At 39.0% G+C, this 22,857-nt stretch overlaps 5 protein-coding genes across 5 annotated transcripts; all 5 read left to right on the top strand.

The window, feature by feature from the left end:
• The first annotated feature begins 1,012 nt into the window (after nt 1-1,012).
• On the top strand, nt 1,013-1,951 carry LOC118783768 (olfactory receptor 52B2-like). The gene has a single exon (XM_036537724.1). The coding sequence runs from the start codon at nt 1,013-1,015 to the stop codon at nt 1,949-1,951; it is 939 nt and encodes a 312-aa protein (XP_036393617.1).
• Nucleotides 1,952-5,913: 3,962 nt separating this feature from the next.
• Nucleotides 5,914-6,861, top strand: LOC118783767 (putative gustatory receptor clone PTE03). Its single transcript, XM_036537722.1, has one exon. The coding sequence runs from the start codon at nt 5,914-5,916 to the stop codon at nt 6,859-6,861; it is 948 nt and encodes a 315-aa protein (XP_036393615.1).
• Nucleotides 6,862-10,497: 3,636 nt separating this feature from the next.
• LOC118783766 (olfactory receptor 52Z1-like) lies at nt 10,498-11,436 on the top strand. Its single transcript, XM_036537721.1, has one exon. It carries the CDS (start codon nt 10,498-10,500, stop codon nt 11,434-11,436), a length of 939 nt encoding a protein of 312 aa, XP_036393614.1.
• A 5,076-nt stretch (nt 11,437-16,512) lies between these two features.
• LOC118782590 (olfactory receptor 52B2-like) lies at nt 16,513-17,451 on the top strand. Its single transcript, XM_036535945.1, has one exon. It carries the CDS (start codon nt 16,513-16,515, stop codon nt 17,449-17,451), a length of 939 nt encoding a protein of 312 aa, XP_036391838.1.
• Nucleotides 17,452-20,116: 2,665 nt separating this feature from the next.
• Nucleotides 20,117-21,163, top strand: LOC118783765 (olfactory receptor 52Z1-like). Its single transcript, XM_036537720.1, has one exon. It carries the CDS (start codon nt 20,117-20,119, stop codon nt 21,161-21,163), a length of 1,047 nt encoding a protein of 348 aa, XP_036393613.1.
• The last annotated feature ends 1,694 nt before the right edge of the window (nt 21,164-22,857 follow it).

Raw genomic sequence — 22,857 nt, 5'->3', positions numbered from 1 at the left:
ACCTGAATTTTAGGACTATATAAAGAGATATGCCTATATAGCTTTTATTTCACACAGTCAAGGTGACAACATAGGCCTAAGTGGGGGCAGAAATTAACAAAATATTACTACAGTTTGTGTGTAGGATGTGATGTAGGTCTCATTTTGCAAATGAGATGGTTTAGTCTCTCGTTAAATGACCTCAGTGTCAGGTTTAAGCACATACGCACAAAAAGTGACCTCTACTAGCTGATATGAAATTTCTTGAAGAGACAGCAACTGAGATCAAGCTAAACCTCAGTAGGAGGTTAAACCACGGGTACTGATGACACAGTAATGGGGCTTAAGAAGCCACGTGACTTGTCCGCAACATGCCCGTTTAAAACCGTGTTAAACTCTAAACCGCAGCTAAGCTAGCGACAGAGCAATTGCCCCTCTGAGATCCTGTGTCTCGCATCTTGACCTCCTTGAGTGTTTTCATATAGGGAAGTGTGAACTCTCATTGAGTACTACTGGACAGCACTCGATGTATACATTGCATCTGTTCTACAATATAACTGTTATCTAGTATCCTCACATGACCCATAACAAAAGTGTTTATTTCTTGGGCCTGTGCTTGCAGGGTAATAATAGAAAAGGTCTTTCATCACATAAACTTGAAACCGACTTTGAGCCCTCTCAGGGGAACCTGGAAGGCAGCGACTCACCTGCTGAAGGGATTATACAGTCTATAAATACATGCCAATCGCAATTTCAGAGGAGTCTCATAGCTTGCCTATGAGTGCAATGAAACAGAGCTCATCTGGCTCAGAAACTGATTGTTGCACTTATTGTTTTGTCAAGAAGGAGTGAAGAAACCTGAAGAAGATGTTATTAGGATATAAATAATTTGGTCCTACACATTTCCGTGCACTCATTCGAAATGGATCTCAGCTTTTGAACATAAGTCAATGCTTTTGATAATTCTGAGAGTTCTTATTCAGTGGTAATTTTTCTAGGGCTTCTATGAAGAGACACTCCTGAAAGCATAATAATGGTTATCGTTTCTTCAAATTCATCTTCTGTTTTGAGGCTGCAAGGCTTTGATCTCTCTCCCCAAGCAGCCTACGTAGCATTTGTTTTAGCTACACTGTGCTATTTGTCTATTGTCTTCTGCAACCTGGTCTTGCTGATCACCATCACTATGAATAAGAGCCTCCACCAGCCCATGTACCTCCTGCTCTTTAACCTGCCTATCAATGACCTCATCGGCTCAACTGCTATCTTGCCACATCTCATAAAGGAAATCTTGCTGGACTCCCGCTACATCGAGGTCTCAGACTGCATCGCTCAGGCATTTTTCCTCCATATCTATGGAGCCGGCAGCTTGTTTATTCTCACTATCATGTCATATGACAGGTATATTGCAATATGTAACCCACTGAGGTACAACACCATCATGACCAGCAGCCTCGTTGTAAGAATGATAGTAATTGGGTGGCTTCTGGACTTCTTTATGATTGGAGCGTTGTTTGCTCTAGTTCTCCGGTGGCCTCGATGTCAGTCTCTGATTACACAGCCTTACTGTACCAACCCATCACTGGTCAATTTAGTCTGTGCAGACACCACCATCAACAACATTTACGGACTGTTCATTACAGCCAGCTTGCAAGTATTTAGTGTGTCCGTAGTTGTCTACACCTACCTGCAGATTCTTATTGCATGTTTTAAAAGTAAAGGATCTGACACAAAAACCAAAGCTCTACAGACCTGTGCCACTCATTTAACTGTCTTTCTCATTTTGGAGAGTTTAGGGTTTTTATCAATTATCTCATACCGTATAAAGGAATTTTCTCTTCATGTAAGGAGGTTTGTTGGAGTGTCTATCATGATATTTCCCCCTTTTCTGAATCCAATAATATATGGACTTAAAACAAAGGAAATCAGACAAAAGATTATGTTGCTGTTCTGTCAAAAGGTGGTCAAATCCTGATGCTGGTTTTAAAGACAAAAATATGCTTGTGATGTAGTTGCATGCTTCAACAAAAAAGATGCCAAGAGCTGTATTTTCCTCACATTTACCTTATGCAGTCTGATGAGATCTGAGGGAATCAACCCTTAATGCTACTATGATGCAAATAAAACAATACTAATTTAAGTAATGACCTCTCTTTTTCACTGTTTATTAAACTTGTAATAAAATGGTTGAGTAAGTGACAGAAAATAAGTGTTTTTCAGCATTGCCTCAAACTTTGCAGTAGTTTCAATATTCACTTTAAAATATATTTCATATAGCATTATCTTAAACATCTTTTGTTTTGTAACTATTTGCTTCTTTGATGTGAAATATCCCACTTGTGCATGCTTTTTTCAGTTCGTCATGCATTTCTACACAAATTTCTACAGGTACAAGTGTTAGAAACTGAAAATGAAGGACAATGATGATGCCTGAAAACTCCACTCGCAAACTGTCAAATACTTTAACCGTGTTTTCAGAATTTTTTTTTTTGTGTTTGTTTTTATTGGCATTGATTAACCATCTTTGCAAATTGCTCAGTGTTTCAGCAGTGTGTGTGTACTGATATCTTAATGTGCATGATTACCTTACATTACATATCTAATTGGTCTTTTACTTCATTAGTTTATAATGAGAGCGTATGACAGTGCATTTGTGGCAACAGGAAACCTCATGTGAGAAACACACAGGGGGTGGGGGTGGGGGGGAGGTGGTGGAGTGGGGAGGTAGCTTGTACAGCTTGGAGTCTGTGGTTCAGCATGTGATTGCAAAACTGTGCATAAAAATATTTATTTTTTCCTTCTTTTCTTTTTTTTCCTCTACTTCTTTCTAAGGTGCATTTCCTGACATACTTTTGATGTATTTTTGTTACTATGTATGAGATATGTTGTTATCATAGTCCTCTGTTATTTTGATTAGTCTTTATGGCACAAATAATTAATATATGTTTCAATACCATACAGGATTGGTTCATTTTTTTCAAGTGAAACTTTCACATTCAGTTTGTAAGTTGCCTGTTTTGGCATAGCCTGACTATTTTTCTGTCAGGGCTCTTCTCAAACCTGTTTTCATTACATTACATTACGTCATTTAGGAGATGCTGTTACCCAGAGTGACTTACAAATAAGTGCATCACTATGCTTAGAGTAATTATCGAGTAGTATTTCAAGAGGTCAGTATGATACTGAGTTAAGTGCTAGTGCTTTTTTTTTTTTTTTAGTTTTCCTCTTTCTGGAGCCTGATCAGGGCAGATCAATCTTCACAAACCCATCTGCCTGTGCTCGAGGGTGTTAATTGGTTGGAATTGTGTTCCTCCTTCAAATCAGAGTTCCCAACTGTCAAATGCATTGCCATCGTCTGCTGTGACAATCCCTGCTCGGTCCCATCTGTGGAGCTAACCAAACTACCAGCAAAATTCATATGTATTCAAAGAGATTCAGTGGATCTGTTCATGTATCTTTTCATCTCCTATATCCGTATTCTCTGTCCAGGCCCAGGACTATGGGGGTGCTTAGACCAGACAGACCTCAGTGCACCCCCCATTGTCTCAGATGTCTACTTAGTATTTATAACTTTTTGTGCACCCCCATAGATTGTACCCAACTGCATTTTATCCTGGCACTGAGTCTATACCTGTCACATGCTTACTAAATTGGCACCCTGACGCCAAAAATGAGACTGTTAACATCGGTTTGACTCAAATACTTGTGCTCTTTTTGTTATACTCCATATGTGAATCAAAATCCAGGGATCCCAAACTTTAGTATGTGAGCCGATGCTGTACAGACAGGCATCACTGGTAATGATGGCAAAGATGATTGTGCTGCCCCTTAAGCTAAAAATATACCTCTGCTCAAAGGGACATGTCATATACGTATATATATATATATATATATACACACACACACACACACACACACACACACACACACACACACACACACACACATATGTGTTGCTCTGACGTATGTGGTCATTGAAGTCCTTTGAACGCCCACCTGAAGAACGTCACAGGACACCTGCTGGACCCCCTGCAGTTTGCCTACCGGTGAAACAGGTCAGTGGATGATGCAGTCAACATGAGACTGCACTACATCCTGCAACACCTTGACTGCCCAGGGACATATGCAAGGATCCTGTTTTTGGACTTCAGCTTGGTGTTCAACACCATCATTCCAGAAATCCTCTCCTCCAAACTTTCCCAGCTCACTGTATCCCCCGCCATCTGTCAGTGGATCACCAGCTTCCTGACAGGCAAGAAACAGCAGGTGAGGCTGGGGGAAATCACTTCTGGTATACGGACAGTCAGCACTGGTGCTCCCCAGGGATGTGTCCTCTCCCCACTGCTCTTCCCCCTCTACACCAACAACTGCACCTCCAAGGACCCAGCTGTTAAAGTCCTGAAGTTTGCAGATGACACTACGGCCAACGGACTCATCCACGATGGCGAAGAGTCTGCATATTAGCGGGAGGTTGAATGGGTGGTGCTCTGGTGCAAACAGAACAACTTGGAGCTGAATACGCTCAAAATTGTGGAGTTGACAGTGGACTTTAGGAGACACCCCTAAGCACTGCTCCCCCTAACAACATCCGACAGCCCTGTGTCAACCGCGGAGACCTTCAAGTTTCTGGGAACTACCATTTCCCAAGACCTGAAGTGGGAGTCCAACATCAACTCCATCCTCAAAAAGGCCCAGCAAAGGATGCACTTTCTGCAGCAACTGAGGAAGTATGGTCTGCCACAGGAGCTGTTGAGCCAGTCGTACACAGTAGTCATCAAATCCGTCCTGTGCACATCCATCACGGTCTGGTTTGGAACAGCCACAAATCAGGATAGAAACAGACTACAGCGAACAGTAAGGACAGCAGAAAAAACCATTGGTGCTCCCCTGCCCACCCTCCAGGACTTCTCAAGAACCAGGAAATGGGCAGGGAAAATCATCACAAATTCCTCACACCCTGGACACTACCTTCTTCAACTCCTCCCCTCTGGCAGGCGCTACAGAACCCTGTACACCAAAACCACCAGACACAGGAGCAGTTTCTTTCCTCATGCCACTCACCCTCATAAATAGCTGACCAGTATCATCTGCTATGCTATAGCTACTCTCGTTTCTTCAGATAGTTATGTCACGCCGCTTCACATCTACAAATACTGTATTGTACAAATACTCAAACATCACAGTTTCATTCCCATACGTAATGCAAATTATTGTTTGCACCACCACACACACTTGCACTTTATGTATGTTTTTTGTTTTATATTATCTGTATATTGCTTGTATTATCTGTATATTGCTTGTATATTGTGCATTGCTTGTATATTGCTTGTATATTGTGTATTGTCAGTAAATTCTTTGTGTGTGCTAGGCCAATAGGCCAATAAATTTGATTCCGATTCTACTATTTCTTACCCTTGGGTAGATAGGCATGGCTGCCAGGTGCAGTTGAGTATGTGTAATGTTTCCACTCAAGGGGCTGTGTCATTGAACACTTTCTGTGGGGCTGTCCTTACCTTCAGAAATATAAGAGCTGAGATAAGTTAACTGGTGTTAAAGACAGCCCTGTAGTCTTGCAATGAAAACCAGCATTTGAGAGGAGCAGACAAATATCCAGGGGTAAGTACGAAAACAGAAAGCCATTTTTGCTGTCAGTTTTGTATTAGAAATGTACCTTTACAAATCTGTGTGTGCAAAACAAATAATCAAATAGGAAAATTCCCATTTATATTTCATTAATAAAATCTGTGCACATGAAATCAATTGTTCTTGTTAAATAATGCTTCTGAGATGCTGTCGTTTCATTTCTTTATGAAACCATATTGCATTTGCAAACAGTATGTGTTTTTGCTAATTTTACCATTAAAATCTTACTATATGTGATGTGTTCTATTTACAGATATTTACAGGTGAAACAAGGCGAAAACAACCTCGCTAAGGATGGAAGGCATTCTTTCCAATATTTCAAAGGCTACAGCAAATTTAACCATGGAATCTTTGGCTCTACCCCCTGCAGGCATCTATCCAACATTCATCTTCGGAACAATCGCCTACTGTGCCATATTCTTATGCAACATGGTCATCATCATCAGCATTGCTCTGAATAGCCATCTACACAAACCCATGCACATATTGCTCTTCAACATGACAGTAAATGACCTGGTTGGAGCCACTGCCTTCTTCCCTCAACTGATCATTAGCATCCTGTCTCAGAACAGGTCCATCTCTTACCCAGCATGTTTAATGCAGGCTGTTCTCATACACCTGTATGGAGTTGGATCCTTGTTCATATTGACAGTGATGGCATACGACAGGTACATCGCCATCTGCTGCCCATTGAGGTACAATGCAATCATGACCAACAGCAACTTGGTGAAAATGATCGTTTTCATGTGGCTCTTAAATTTTATTATCATAACAGTGCTTTTTTCTTTGCTCTCCCGCTTTAAACTCTGCAGGACTGTCATCGTGGACATGTACTGCAACAATCCCTCATTAGTGAAGCTTATCTGTGAGGACACAAGTGTAAATAATTTCTATGGAATGTTTGTGATTACCTTTACTCAAGGTGTACCACTAATAGTGGTGTTGTATACATATATCCAAATCCTGCTGACCTGCCTGTTCAATAAGCTGTCTGATGCCAAGAGCAAAGCTATTCAGACCTGTGCTACTCACTTAGTAGTTTTCTTATTCTTGGAATTCAATACTTTAGTCACTCTAATCGCACATCGGCTTGAGCAAGCATCCCCATATTTGAGAAGGTCTTTCGGGGTCTCGGTATTAGTCTTTCCACCCCTCCTTAACCCCCTTATATATGGTCTCAAAACTAAAGAGATTCGGGAGAGGATTACTTTCTACTTAAAGAAAAAAGTGTCTCCTTTTTAATGCAGGAACAACTAATATGTAACTGGCTGGCTCGATGTTCCAAAACCTCAAGGACAGAATTTCATATCTTACCATTATTACTGAAAATGGAGTACATATGAAATTCTTAGCAGATGATATCAGCCAGAGAGGATTTCATTGCCTAAAATTTTTACATCCACGTATACAGCTCAGCCTTTGGATAACACACCCTACTACTGGGCACGAATATTTAACACTATTACTATTATTTAGCTGACAGCCTTATCCAGGTCAGCTTACATAGGACCTATTTTCCAAAGTATCCATGAACACAGATGGATATATATATTGCATTTAATATTGGTCTGTATCCTGTTTTATTGACTTACTTTCCAAAAAGAATTGGATGGATTGGAAAGAATTCCGAAGACAGTGGAACACTATAGTATTATTTAAAGTATCTATTCATTGTTACAACTGCTGTCTTGTATACAATATGAAATTGGTAACTTGATATCAAAATGATCTTTAGAATAAGAGTTTGTTATTGTGGTGGTATGTGGGCATGCCCAACATAATATATTTATTTTTTAAATCAGTAGGATAGTGTTTTGTAGTGTTCTGTGGCCGGGAGGAACAGACTGAGAGCATGCTCTCCCTGCAGTCTAGTAACTCTCTCATTTTGTATAAACAAATGAGAAGGTCTTGAAAACTGTCAGGGCTCAGGCAGGGACTCAGGCGCGGACCACGGGAGCTTCGGGTTCCAAGCGTCTTTGACACAATCGTGAGGCAGAATCGTTAATCAGAAAACGGGCAGGGTCGAAAACCGGAAGGCAGTCCGTGGACAGAGCGAGGATCGGGAAACGGGAGCAGGCAAGGTCGGGAACCGGACAGGCAGGCAATCAGGCGAACGAGACAAGGAGGCAGGCAAAAACGAGGTCTGGGGAAAAAGCAGGGTCAAAAAGCGAGAAACCGGCAGACAGAAGCAAAATGCAAACGCGGGGACGAAACAGGCGAAAAACACTGTGACGAACTAGCAACAGGACAGGGAAAAGCAGGGAAGATATAGGGCAGGGCAGACGAGGGAATGGGAAGCAGGTGTGCAGGCAATCAGGCGGGCGGAGATAGGGCGGGGAGCGGGGCAGGACTAAAACACAAGGAAAACAAAAGCACATGGGCAAAGGAAAAAACAAAAACACAACAGCTAAGGAGGCGGAGCACTGACAAAAACATTACATTCTCCTTTGGAAAATTAAAGGTTTTGACTTCAATACAAACTTTTTTTGCTTCTTTCTCTTTAGGCAACACTATTCTTTAATCTACAATTGTATATTAAGCTGGGTTTACAGTGAAAACATCTGCTCTCACACAGGAGCAATTAGGTCAGACAAATGCAATCCACTGATATACTTGCATGCAGCCATGGACCATTTTTTGTCCTTCAAGCCTCAGTGGACACTGTGGAAACTCTGTTGATATCACCTGAGCAATTCACAGATGCGTTTTGAGTTGCAGGGTGCCTGATAGCAGTGAGATAAGCACCTCTGGCCAACCTTCTCTATTTGCTGCAAAAGGAAGCCATTTTGTTCCACTGCTGTGGGCCTGGTCATTGTGAGCAAAAGAAAAGACTGGGGACTTTACTAAAATTTTGGTACTGTCCCTATTGTCTGGCAGCATTTAGCAGTTTCAACAGTTCAACAGTTGACAGTAAGGACAGACAATGAAAACAGATAAGGAGTGTGATTTGTGCCAAAAAAGAAAAAGCAAATGCAAAAGTGAAAAAACGTAATTGTAAATGAACATTTCCTTGTGCTGTGCTCTTGTTGCTTTTTGTTCTGATCATTTCCATTGCTTGTGATTAATTGCAAATGCTTTCCAAATGCTTGTTGATATGGTCTGCCCATCACTCACAATAAAGATTTAGACAGGACATGATGCTCCCTTCATAAAGGAAGATTGTATTGTGAATGAAGGGGTTCCCAAGTGGCTCAGACAGTGAAAGCCCTGGTTCTCAACACAAGATGAGGCCAATGACTGGGGTTCAAATTTGACCATATATGTTGACAATGACAGGGACCCACAGCAGTGCAAGACATTGGATTGGTTCCACCAAATATGGGGTGGTTAGGTCAGCCAGGTTTCGCCTGTTAGTCTGCCAGCACCATCTAACTTGTGCAGTTACCTGCAAAGTTACTGGGGGGATGCAACCATGTTCCATTTCGTGTCATGCCTCCTGGTGCACAGTGGAGTTTGTACTGTGTAAAATGGAGGCATTGACTGCATACACATCAGAAGATTGCATGTGCTCGGCATCCCACTTGGATTCAGAGGCTGGTGTGGTGAGGCACGCTTAGTGTTCAGTTGGTGTTCATAAATTTCTAAAAAATGTTTTTGCTTTGTCATTATAGGTTATTGTGTGTAGACTGATGGCCAAAAGAATACATTTAATCCAATTTAGATTAAGTCTATACCACAACAGAGTGTGCAAAAATTGAAAGGATCTGAATACCTTCCAAAGCCACTGTAAAATGGCAAACCATTGCATCCGATGGCAATATATGCACTATATGCAATATATCATAATACATACAATACATAAACCAGCCAACCAATTCAAGCAGGATCTGAATACCTTCCAAAGCCACTGTAAAATGGCAAACCATTGCATCCGATGGCAATATATGCACTATATGCAATATATCATAATACATACAATACATAAACCAGCCAACCAATTCAAGCAAACAATACATTTAACTGCAGACAAATACATATGCCAGAAAAACAACAGACATGGCAACTATTCAATAGATCAGTACTTCTATTGATATAGTAACAAGTAATATATCAATATAAGTACTAATGCACCAATCAAAATCTAGGATTAGGACATAAATCAAAATGTAGGACATAAAATATGCCCCCAGTGAAATCTACGCATGCTGGCACACCAAACCAAGAAATGTTACGTGTTGAACACAAGTGAACCCATATAAATATGAGTAAACCAACTAGTTAGCCAGTTAACTTGTAGGGATGTGCAAAATAGAGAGGTCAAAAAATCACTGAGTTCCTGTGTCCTGCGTCTTGACCTCCTTGAGTGTTTTCCTATAGGGAAGTGTGAACTCTCACTGGTTACTGCTGGAAAGCAATTGATGTATACACTACATTTGTTCTTCTCTCATCTATTCAATCATATTATTATTCAGTGTCCTCACATGACCCATAATAAAAGTGTTACTTTCTTTGTCCTGTGCTCTCAAGGTAATATTCCAACGGGCTTTGCTCTTATACACCAACTATCAACAACAACAACTATCAGTCCTCTTAGGGGAATCTGGAAGGCAGTGACTCACCTGCTGAAGGCTATATATGGTATATAAACGCATGCCACTCATAATTTAAGAGGAGTCTCATTGCTTGTGTGCAATGAAATAGAGCTCTTCTGCCTCAGAAACATTGTTGTACTTATGGTGTTGTTAAACATGAGAGAGGGAACCTGAACAAGATGTTATCAGGGTAGATATAATTTGATGCTAAACCTTTGTGTGCGCTCATTTGAAATGGATCTCAACTTTTGATTGTTGTTCAGTGCTTTTCAGACTCAACGCTTTTGTTAGTTCTAAGAGGTTTGGTCTAATTCAGCAGTAGTGCTTTCTAACTGAAAGCATAATAATGGATACCTTTTCTTCAAATTCATCTTCTGTTTTGAGGCTGCAAAGCTTTGATCTCTCTCCCCAAGTGACCTATGTAGCATTTGTTTTTGCCATGCTGAGCTACTTGTCCATTCTCTTCTGTAACCTGGTCTTGCTGATCACCATCACTATGAATAAGAGCCTCCACCAGCCCATGTACCTTCTGCTCTTTAACCTGCCTATCAATGACCTCATCGGCTCCTCTGCCCTCTTGTCACAGCTCATAAAGGAAATCTTGCTGGACTCCCGCTACATCGAGGTGTCAAACTGCATCGCTCAGGCATTTTTCATCCACATCTATGCAGTGGGCAGCTTGTTTATTCTCACCTTCATGTCATATGACAGGTATATTGCAATATGTAACCCACTGAGGTACAACACCATCATGACCAACAGCCTCGTTGTAAGAATGATAGTAATTGGGTGGCTTCTGGACTTCTTTTTGATTGGAGCGTTGTTTGCTCTAGTTCTCCGGTGGCCTCGATGTCGGTCTCTGATTACACAGCCTTACTGTGACAACCCATCACTGGTCAATTTAGTCTGTGCAGACACCACCATCAACAACATTTACGGATTGCTCCTTACAGCTAGCTTACAAGGGCTTAGTGTGGGCATGGTTCTCTACACCTACCTGCAGATTCTCGTTGCATGTTTTAAAAGCAAACGATCTGACACAAAAAGTAAAGCTCTCCAGACATGTGCAACTCATTTAACGGTCTTCCTCATTTTGGAGGGGTTAGCATTTTTAACAATTATTTCATACCGTATAAAAGAAATTTCTCCTCATATAAGAAGGCTTGTTGGAGTGTCTATTATGATATTTCCCCCTTTCCTGAACCCAATAATATATGGACTTAAAACAAAGGAAATCAGACAAAAGATTATGTTGCTGTTCTGTCAAAAGGTGGTCAAATCCTGATGTTAGTTTTAAAGACAAAAATATGCTTGTGATGTATTTGCATGCTTCAACAAAAAAGATGCCAAGGGTTTCTGTGATGATATTTCCACCTTTTCTTTTCACCTCCAATAATATACGGCCTGAAAACAAAGGAGATCAGACAAAAGATTATGTTGCTGTTTCGTCAAAAGGAGGTGAAGTCCTGATATGCTATGAAAAATATGCTTGTTATGTATCTGAATGCTTCAACCAAAATATGCTAAGAACTGTATTTTTTCCTAAAAATTCACATTATGCTGTCTGATAGAGAGATCATCATCTAGCACTGCTTTAGATCAGTGAACATTACTGTTACACAAGGAAGATTCTTCTCACATTTTTTTTTGTATGGTAAGCACCTTAAACAAAACATATTGTCATTATTTTAGATGATGGGAGAATGAGGAGCAAAGTAGAGCTGAATGCTCCATTCTCATGAGTACAGTGCTTTTTGTTGTTGTTGTTTTACCTTTTTGTTGTTTTTTCCTGGTGAGTGATTTAGAGGTGCAAGGGTTCGTTACATGTAATTAGGACACAGTAGATTACCCCAGTCTCCTGAAGACATCTCAAGCAGTCATTTATGATAACAAATTTTAATAAACTAATAGTGTTGAAATTCAGGCCAGGAGTATTACTATAATTGACTTTTGTACACTTTAATCAAATCACCTAGATGTTTAATTGACCAAATGCTAAAATGATTAAATGAGATTTGCAAAGAGTCATCGAGCCTCATATCACATGTGTTGTATCCTGCTCATTCCCTTCCAGATGTAGCCTCCATATTGTTTGATGCAGAGAAGGCTTTTAAACATTAGAAAGTGAATGTTTACATGATTTATTATTTGCAGAAACTGCAGCGTAGTTACCAGCACATCTACACCATCTAAAGAAATACATCCTCTCAATAACTTAATGTGCTTCATGATATTTATGCATATGTATGATACTTATGTCATAGGTCATATGTATGCACTGGAAAAACTGGGTGTATGATGATGGCAAATGCTGTTTGGTATTAGTACCAGACAGACATAATTCCTGATAAAATTCTTAAAACTAGAAACCTAAGGTAGAACCTAACTACCTACAGGTACATTATTAATATCATTATTCAACTTGAACATGAAAGCTACAGTACTGTATCTTAAATGTAATAAACTTTTGAGGTTGAAAATGAGCTGTGACCCTCACTGACAAGGTGAAATTTGCAAGTATATCAGGATAATTTTAACTTTTTATCAACAGAAATTTGGAATCGGTCTGGAAAACATTTCTTAGCTTGGATTCTGTTTTAATTTTAGAAGGTTTCTTTTGTAGTTTATTGTTGTTTTATTTCTTAAAAAAAGAAATGAACAATAAAATAAGGAATTAAAATAATACCACAAAAATACTCATTAACTCTTGATGTTCTGTTTAAAATCTACCAAATGTAAGTTATTTCCAGACATTTCCCATGAACATATTTTTAGAATTCTAGAAGTTTGGTGGGTATGTATACTGGGATTTGCAGTCAGAAAATACAAGGGAAAACAAAGTAAATATCTGATGACACATTTTGAAATTGGATGTATGAATGGAGTACGCATGATGGAGAAACAGATATATGTTCATTTGTAAAAAATGTGGTTTCCCAAGTCAACAGTTTTTGGTAACCTAGACGGGCAATGTGGTTGCAATGTTTTAACAGGATAGATGCTGACCCTTCGACCCCCCCCCCCCCCCCCGCCACCCCCAATTTTGTACAGATTTACAAAATTAAGTTCATATCCAAAGCAAAATAAAAGAAACATAAAAAGTTAGAAAAACCCCAACAAAAACGGCTTACGAAAAAATAAAAAGCAATAAATTCCATACCATTCCTAGTTACCATATCACTCATTTCCTTCCTACTATCTACACTATAACTATATCTTTTTAGACACATTTTCATATGCAATTTGTCGGGAACTATGGGATATTCCACCCACTACCCAGACAGGTATCCACCATCAGCTACACCCAACAGACCACAGCAGCACACATTTTCTTGTTCAATTTGGAGCAGTGGTTGATCTTTCAGCACCCATGTGCCCTCTGATGGAACAGAAACTAATAGGGATTTGGGTGAAGGGGTGGTGAGTCAGGTTATGGCTATAGAAGATGTGATGAGTTCAGAAATCATGCTGTCTGGGTGGATCCTAGTTTATTGTCTTACACTATCCTAGGATTAGCAGAGCCAAGCCATAGTTTAGCAGAAAGGCAGGATATACTTATGGTGCAAACCATGAGCTGGGTAGAGAATAGTGAAGTTCTAGTTAGGGTAATGAATGCTTCCAATAATCCCATTAAATTGAAAGCTAAGATGTCCTTGGGTAGTTCTTCTTGGGTAAGTAGAGATATCCAGGGTAACTGATTTTGTTAGCAGAACTAACCAGCTATGAGAAAAACTGCACATACAAGAGTTGGACTTGGCAACTTCACAGTTAAACTCTATAGAGACTATGGTTTGAGATAATTTTCTGTTTTTTAGTGATTTGGGGAGGACTCATTTGTGCTCCCATCTAATAGCAAACGGGAAACGCCCTGCCTGTTAAGGTAGTCCCACAACATGTTCCTATACATTTGTAAGAGGAAGTATGACATGAAGTTGAAGTGATGGTGGACAATGAGATCAGTCCTTCCTATAGTTTCTGGGCATTGTATGGATGGAAGTTTGAAGTTTATTATTATTTTCATTAGTAGTAGTACAAAGTACAAAGTAATAAAGTACTAAAATAAGACTGTAGTGAATGTTTGGCCTTTCGGTCTTTGCAATGCCACTTTGTATTGCACAAGCTTAAAAGGGAGCTAAGAGCTAGCACAATGATTTAAACCTGAGCTGGTTTCTTGTGCATGGTCAGATGTCTTTTTGTCCTCCATCATAGTAGCTAACCCTGTTGGTGGCTGAAGAAAAGGGAGCTGTACTGTGATTTGCTGATATTTAGCATGGCTAGCTTGCTGCTATCACATCATGTACAGGCCTCTTTGTCATACACACTTTGACAGCAAGCCAAACCCCAGTCAAAGACAGAACTGGATTCAAGATTATTGCTTCTAAACTCTATAGTCATCAATCATGAAAAGATGAAACTAAAAGAAAAGATACAGTATGGAAAGTACACAAGAGTTGTATTGCAGCATAATACTTTATACATCAATAGTAGCTACCAGCTACATGACAAAGCAAATCGGTTAAGTTAAGAATTTCCACAAAATCTACTAAAAACATTAACACAACACTGCTATAGTGTAAACTATCAGAGGTGAACAACAACGCTCTTTCTGCACTGTCATTGCTAAAAGGGCCTTTGCTGATTCAATGCAGGAGTTGGTTGACTATTTATACATATTCATATTGTTCTTTACTTTTAACCCCTTTTTAAAAAAAAAAAAATATATATATATATATAAGTCTCTCCATCATTCATACACCCATTCTCAAAGTGAGTCATCAGATATTTGCTTTGATTTCCCCTGCGTTTTTGTGTCTGTAAAGTGTACCCACAAACTGCTAGAATTGGAAAAATATATTTATGTCTGTCAACTTACATTTGGTAGATTTTAAAAAGAATGTCAAGAGTGAATGAGTATTTTTTATTGTTTTCATTTCTTGTTATTTTTAGGGTTTATTTCTTTTTAATAATACTACTAATAATACTAATAATAATAATACGAGTGTGTGCAACAGCTACTGAGGCACAAATTAATGCAACACTGACAATATCTTAGGTTGTTGTCAGAACTGGTCAAGCAAAAGAGAATTATGTCACCTTTTAAATGAAAATGTCTGGATATGGTAGTTTGACTGGATTGGTCAGTCCAGGAAACCACATAATTAGCATTTATAGAAGGAGCATTCAGGGGTAACATTAGACTTTAATTTGGCTAGCTTGCCAAAGCCTCCGTAAGTGGAAACCATTTAATAATCATATAGGGCACATATGCAATCTTGCTTGACAGGAGCACTCTCATGAAGAATCCAGGTTTTGTTGTAAATAATGTTATTAGGTACCTTGTTTTAGTACCCCTCGTGGGCAGTGTGTAGTTCTCTCCCTTGTAAAGCCTGTTAACACAGTGAGTTTCTACCACTATGTTATAAGGGAATGAGCCACAGCTTGTGCTCCTATCAGTGCTTGAGCAGCTCCTGCAGCTGCCTTTCCTGGCTGTGCATTTTCTTATCCAGCCCATGCGGCTGAGACGGGAGCTGACCTAGCTCTTTGAGTGTTTTCCCACAGGGAAGTGTGAAGTCCCATTGGTTACGGTGGCACAACACTTACTATACTATACAGCACCAGTCAAAAGTATGGACACATACTCATAGAAGTGGATTTTCTTTATTTTTACTATTTTCCACATTTTTGAATATTAGTAAAGACATAAAAAATACGGAATGACACAAATGGAATTATGCAATGACCAAAGAAGTGTTCAACGAATCAAAACTCTTAAAAAAATCTTATATTTTAGATCTTTCAAAGTAGCCAAAAATTTTAAAAAATCAAAAAGAAATTCATACACAGGCATCAATTTCATTATTAATATTTGTCAAAGAAAAAAAATGTCAAGCATTTAAGCATAAGTCTTTAGATCTACTCAATTATGTTACTATTATTTTGTTATATTGTTTATTTCTTGGTCTTGTGTCCTCAGAGTAATGCCTGTCTTTCATCTCATAAGACTAACTTCCTCTCAGAGGAACCTGGGAGGCAGTGCCTCACCTGCTGAGGGCATTGAACAGTGTATAAATACCTGCCATTCACAATGTGAAATGAGTCTCATGTCCTCCGTGTGTGTGTTACAATATAGAGCAGTTCTGCCTCAGAAACTGATTGCTGTGCTTACTGTGTCGTCATGCACGAGAGCGGGAATCTAAAGAAGATGTTGTAAGTTAGTGCTAAACTTTTCTGCGAGCTTGTTTGAAATGGATCTCAACTTTTGTGCATCAGTCAAGGCTTTTGTTTTTTCTGACAAGCTTGCTCTTATTCAGCAGTAATTTTTCTATGGCTTCTATAAGAAGAGACAACTGAAAGCATAACAATGGATAACTTTTCTTCAAATTCATCTTTTATTATAAGGCTGCAAGGGTTTGATTTCCCTCCACAAGGGGCCTTCATAGCTTTTGTGTTTGCCACGCTGAGCTACTTGATCATTGTCTTCTGTAACCTGGTCTTGCTGATCACCATCACTATGAATAAGAGCCTCCACCAGCCCATGTACCTTCTGCTCTTTAACCTGCCTATCAATGACCTCATCGGCTCAACTGCTCTATTGCCACAGCTCATAAAGGAGATCTTGATGGACTCCAGGTACATACATGTTTCAAACTGCATCACCCAGGCATTTTTCATCCATATCTATGCAGTGGGCAGTGTTCTGAGCCTCACCGTCATGTCATATGACAGGTACATTGCAATATGCAGCCCACTGAGGTACAATACCATTATGACTAATGGCCATGCTATAAGGATGATAATGATAGTGTGGCTTGTGGACTTATTCATTATTGGCTTGCTGTTTGCTCTCCTTCTGCGGTTGCCTCGATGTCGGTCTCTGATTATACAGCCTTACTGCGACAACCCATCTCTGCTCACATTGGTCTGCGCAGACACCACCATCAACAACATTTACGGACTGTTTATTACAGCCAGCATGCAAGTGTTCGGACTGGGCATGATTCTGTACACCTACCTGCAGATCCTTGTAGCATGTTTTAGAAGCAAACGATCTGACACAAAAAGCAAGGCGCTACAAACCTGTGCGACTCATCTAACTGTCTTTCTGATTTTAGAGGGGTTAGGGCTTTTTACAATAATTTCCTACCGCATAAAAGAACTCTCTCCTCACCTCAGGAGGATGATCGGTGTTTCTACCATGATATTTCCCCCCACACTGAACCCAATAATATACGGCCTCAGAACAAAGGAAATCAGACAAAAAATTATGTTGCTGTTCCGTCAAAGAGTGGTGCCCTCTTAATATTAGCTTCAAAAACAAAAATATGCTGGTGTATGCTGGAGTACCTGCAGGCTTCAAACAAAATTTGCCAAGAACTTTATTTTGTCTCACACATCACCTTACTAATCATCTCTTTCTGCAAAGGGTGGAACCACGCTTTGATCACGACCAGTGCTTTAGATCGGTGAACAAGAATTTAGTTTTCTTTCTGATAACATGAAGAAGATTATCCTCACATCTAGAGCTGTTTTAATATCTTTTTATAGGTCAAAATGTGAAGAACATGAGAGGTTAAGATGAGCAGAGTCATGTGTTCTCATGATTACAATGTTGCTGTTTTGTTTTTTTTCTGTTCTTTTGGCACAGTGGAGATAAGGCTCATTTTTATTCCACATAAAAATACATTTCTGTATGAGCAATTTGGAATTACAGGGGCTTATCATTTCAAATTATGTGTCAGTAGAGGACTATACTGCTTATAGGACATCTCAGGTAGTCATTTATCATATTAAACCCTAATAAATCAATAACTGAATTGAAGTCTAGACTAAGAGCATTACTGCTAGTTTTATCATGTCACCTGGATATCTTTTGACCAAGCTCTACTATTAAATCAATTTTGTAAGGAGCCACCGGCCCTCATATCACATGTGCTGTATCCTCCTCATTCCACTCCATCCCTCCTCAGTCATATCATTTGATGCAGAGAAGGCTTTGGAATGTGAGTGCTTACGTTACTTATCTGCAGAAAATCCAGCACAGTTACTAATGCATTTATGCCACCTACAGTGCTACATCTTCTAAACAATTTTATGCGTTTGATGACATTTCTGGAGAATCTGACTTTAATTTTGTTTGTATCAAACCCTTTGTCATAGATATCACTAACAATGAATGCACTCCTTCATAAATTTGTTGAAACTGGTCTTAATGTTGAATCTTTGGAGAATTACTGCCTACAGGTACATTTACATTTATTTTGGTATACATAGTATATACAATTATATATTGGGAACTTAACTAATGTTACAACGTTTTGTGACCTTACAGCTATGACTCTGAAATGTAATTTTCATCTTAAATGTATCACACTTTTGAGGTTCACCTTGAGCTGGTTATAATAATTCTGTGACAACAAAAAAAAATCATTTTTTCCTTCTGTGAACACGAATTTGGAATGGGTCTGGAAGCTTTTTTTTCTTTTCTTTTATGATCTCATGTTCTAAGGTTTCTTCTGTAGTTTACTCTTGTTTCTTGATAATACAACAATAAATAATAAATATAGTTACACAATAAAATCTCTTGTATTGTGTAACTCTGTATTCACTCCTGATGTTTTCTTTAAGATTTGACCAATGTAATTCACAGTTCTTTCCCGTAAATATATTTTTAGAATTGTAGCAGTTTTGTGAGTGGCCACGTTTCACAGACACAGAAACAGATAGCAAGATGATGCAAATATACAATTTTATTCTGAAAACTGAGGAATGAATATTGGATAAACAAAGATGTTCTTTCAAGAGAATACAATAAAACAAAACTGAAACAAAAATCTTAGATCCTACTGAATCCTGTGTATGCTTTAATTCATGTTATGTTCCCTGTGCAAATACCTGGATAGTTAGGCCATTTACTGGATAAGAGAAAAAGAGTTTGTCGAGCATGGATGGGACTGGTTTGTGTAGGTCTGGTTAATTACATAGGGAATCTGGGGTATTTCCAAAATGTAAAGAAGGTTGCTATTAACACATGTAAATCAGTTCTTCATTGATTTTTTTTTCTGGCATTCGAGCTTATATTTGTAAAAAAGTTAAATAATCCAACAGTAAACATATCTGAATATTCACCATAGTCATATTGAATAAATATACTGGTACATATTACAAAGCAAAACCTGTTCAGGATGTTAGATCTTTTCCAGCAAACTAAAGAACCCAGTCATCATTTAAAAACTATTATACTGACATGTAAATCTGATGAGGAATTGGGTTCAGACATTTTAATGAAAGCTATTGTATATTTATGGTATTAGTGACAATCAAAATTCCATAAATGTACACAGTTTTGAAATGTTAGAATTATTATTTCGTTTGCTGTGCTATTGTACAGCTCAGACTCTCTGAAGGGTGCCTCTATGTTGTGAAAGTCTACTAAACATTCACAGCATTACACGCAAGGGAAAAGACCTCGCTGGCATTGAGCGAGTCAGCAGATGTCTGCATTGAAATTGTTGTCACAGTCAAACAACCAATGGTTGTGTGGCATAACCCACATGAGCATATATTTATGTATAATACAGGAAGGGAAACAGTGGGTAGTCAGGTCATTAAACTAGGTGTTGTTAACTATCACTGTGTATTTAAGCAAGGTAAGAAGACATATGTCTGAATTTAACAGTTTAGCCTTTTTTGAGCCAAATTTTCTTAAGTCTGATTTTGGAATACAGCATTATCTATTTTGTTGTGTTACAGAAAAGATCCATTCTTCACTGATGAATAAAGCTGTCTGAACTCTGCTAGCTTTCCTGCTCTCAAACTGCTGTCCAATAGGTATAGAAGAACCGTAATTAATGCTTGCTGATAAATTAACCTTGAAAATGACCTTTTTGTTTATATTCTACCACACTGTTAAATCAACTGAATCCCATTTTCTGCAGGTGGTTTGCAGGTGAGAACATAAGGAGAGGATGAACAACAGGACAATAGATGTTCTGAACTCTGTTTTCACCATGGGCAGCATTGACATGCCCCTGGAAAGCAGCTATGTCACAGTCTTCATTGGCAGTGTGATCTACACCTTCGCACTATTGTGCAATCTGATCCTGCTTGTCATCATTGCCACCAACAGAAACTTGCATCAGCCAATGTATTTGTTACTCTTCAATTTATCAGTTAATGACCTGATAGGTGTCAGTGCCATGATTCCAAGGGTTATGTCAGACTTATTGTCTGAGCATCGACATATCAGTTTCCCTGCATGTTTGATACAGGCCCTTTGTATACACCTTTATGGTGGTGCCACTCTTCTCATCTTGTCTGTGATGGCTTTCGATCGATACATTGCTATCTGCCACCCTTTAAGGTACCACACTATCATGACAGGGAGCACAGTCATTAAGCTCATTGTCTTTGCGTGGTTTTTTGATATCCTGTTGGTGGGTGCTCTGTTTGGGCTGCTCTTGCGGTTCCCTTTCTGCAAAACTGTTCTTGGGAATTTCTATTGTGACAATGTTTCCCTCCTCAGACTTACCTGCGCTACAGACACCAGTGTGAACAACATCTATGGATTGTTCCTTTTGGGTATTTTCCATGGCATAGGTTTGTTTTCTGTGCTCTTCTCTTACACCTGGATTCTCTTTACATGCTTCAGTAACAAGGACTCTGATTCCAAGGTCAAAGCATTGCATACCTGTGCCACGCATTTGCTGGTTTTCCTGATTTATGAGTTTTCGGGCATCATCATTGTCCTGTTCTATCGATTTCCTGGCACTCCACCAACCCTGCAGAAATTCATGGGGATGTCCTTTGTCATATTTCCTCCAAGTCTGAACCCAGTTATATATGGTGTAAAAACCAAGGAGATTAGAGGTAAACTGACACAGACATTCATCAGCAGGATTTTTATCATCAAAGAAGGCAGCTGCTCTACAACAAAACAGGTTAAGGTGATTGCCAGATTTACAGATTCTTCAAAAGAAATAAAAACAATTAGTGAACTTGCTAAAAAGCCTTAAGCCATTGCTACAAAGACTCAAATGTAAAACTATTTTCTGGGAATTCAACAGTTTCATTTCAAGTCTGTGTAATTAAAACCCTTCCTTAAACAAATTAAATCAGTTCATTCAAGTGCATTATTGTCATTGCTAAAATAGCTTTTGGTGATTCACTAAAATAGGTAGTTGGCAAATGAACACAACTGAGGTTTACTTTTGCCTTACTTAAATATTTTGTGACAAATATAAACTGTTATATCAGTAATGAAGAGCTGTTCTACATATGAACCTTCAATATCAACCAATATCAACCTACTTTACATTTTGGAACTACCCCAGAGGACTTTATTTTAATTTATTAATAAACACAGAATAAAGTTCCAGTACAGTTCTGTTGAACTTCACTTTTAATGAAGAAATCAGTGTATGTATTCTGTTTTACGGTAATAGCTGCAGCTATTGACACTTATCACATTGTTATTTTATTCTTCATTTTGGATTACAATCACCAAGATGTTATTTACTTTTTGTGTTGTAAAATATTATGGTGCATACTGTGTGAAAACGTCCCTGAATGAAAAAATGCCCTTGTCTTGATAATATTGATGATTTTCTTTTTTTATGTTTGTAATTTTAAGTCAAAAATGATCTGTGCTATGCTTTGTTATTGTTCTGTAAGCCTCGTTTCCAAAATCTGGTTATGCAAAAGAGAGGAGATAGGTACATTATTTCAGATGTGTTACCATAGGGGTTACTGCATAGCAATGGGTAAAAGAATGAGGTTTTAAATATAAAAGCAATCTTATGAGAGATTAACTGAAGGCTTCAAATTATCTTTGTGAAAGATTTCCTGGCAATAAAGGTGTAGATATAATGGTGTAGAAAATCATTTCTGTGCTCAGTTTGCACCCCAGGCTGCCTCCCCATTCACTGTACAGCGCACTTGCCTCCGGAATGGAGGACAGTAGATGATGCTGTTGACATCTAAGTGAAACCAGTGATTTGAGTACCTAAATGTTCAGTATCCCTGACAGCATAGCCTAACAAGCATAGCCTACCCCTAACTTGCAATGACTTGCAACTTTCTTTCACTGTTTCACTGCTAAGTCCCACAAATCATTACATAAAAGTTATGGTCAATCTTCTACTGAGTATTACACCTATAATGACTAATAATGAGGACCCCGTTGTTTTATGTTTCAGTCTGGAGCAGGGAAGCTTACTTACGAGCCAAAAAGGGGCTGTGTCTGCATGAGGCAATGATGAGGGAAAAGGTACAGGTGTACCATGTTAGTAATGAAGCAGGGAAGCAGGAGGCGTAATTAGGGGATTTAAATTCAGTTTGGAGAGAACAGTTAGTGTGAATCGTTAAAGAGGCGTTGGCAGGAGAGTGGTCCTTTGCATGTGGTGTCTTGTGTGGCAGCAGTGGAACAGGAGGCAAGCTGAAGTGTGGGAGAGGACCCAGCTAGGCAAGCCAGACGACAGTGATGTTCAGGGCAATTACCCAGAATGGAGTTCAGACCTGTCAGAGGAGCCAGACCGGCAGCAACCATATTTGTGTGCTTCCATATTAGCTGTCCATGTAAAATACTGACCAGTTAGGGGGGCGTATCTAAGCAGGCCAGTTGTCCTGAGACATTGATTGGGTGAACAGCTTGTTTTTGCAGCTGGAGAGAAGGCTAAATGGTAATGTTTGCTACTTTGTCACTATTCTT

This window comes from Megalops cyprinoides, chromosome 9 (genome assembly GCF_013368585.1).
Source record: "Megalops cyprinoides isolate fMegCyp1 chromosome 9, fMegCyp1.pri, whole genome shotgun sequence".
Lineage (NCBI taxonomy): Eukaryota > Metazoa > Chordata > Actinopteri > Elopiformes > Megalopidae > Megalops > Megalops cyprinoides.
The sequence above is the reverse complement of the archived record's forward strand: the minus strand, read 5'-3'. Positions and strand labels throughout refer to the sequence as shown.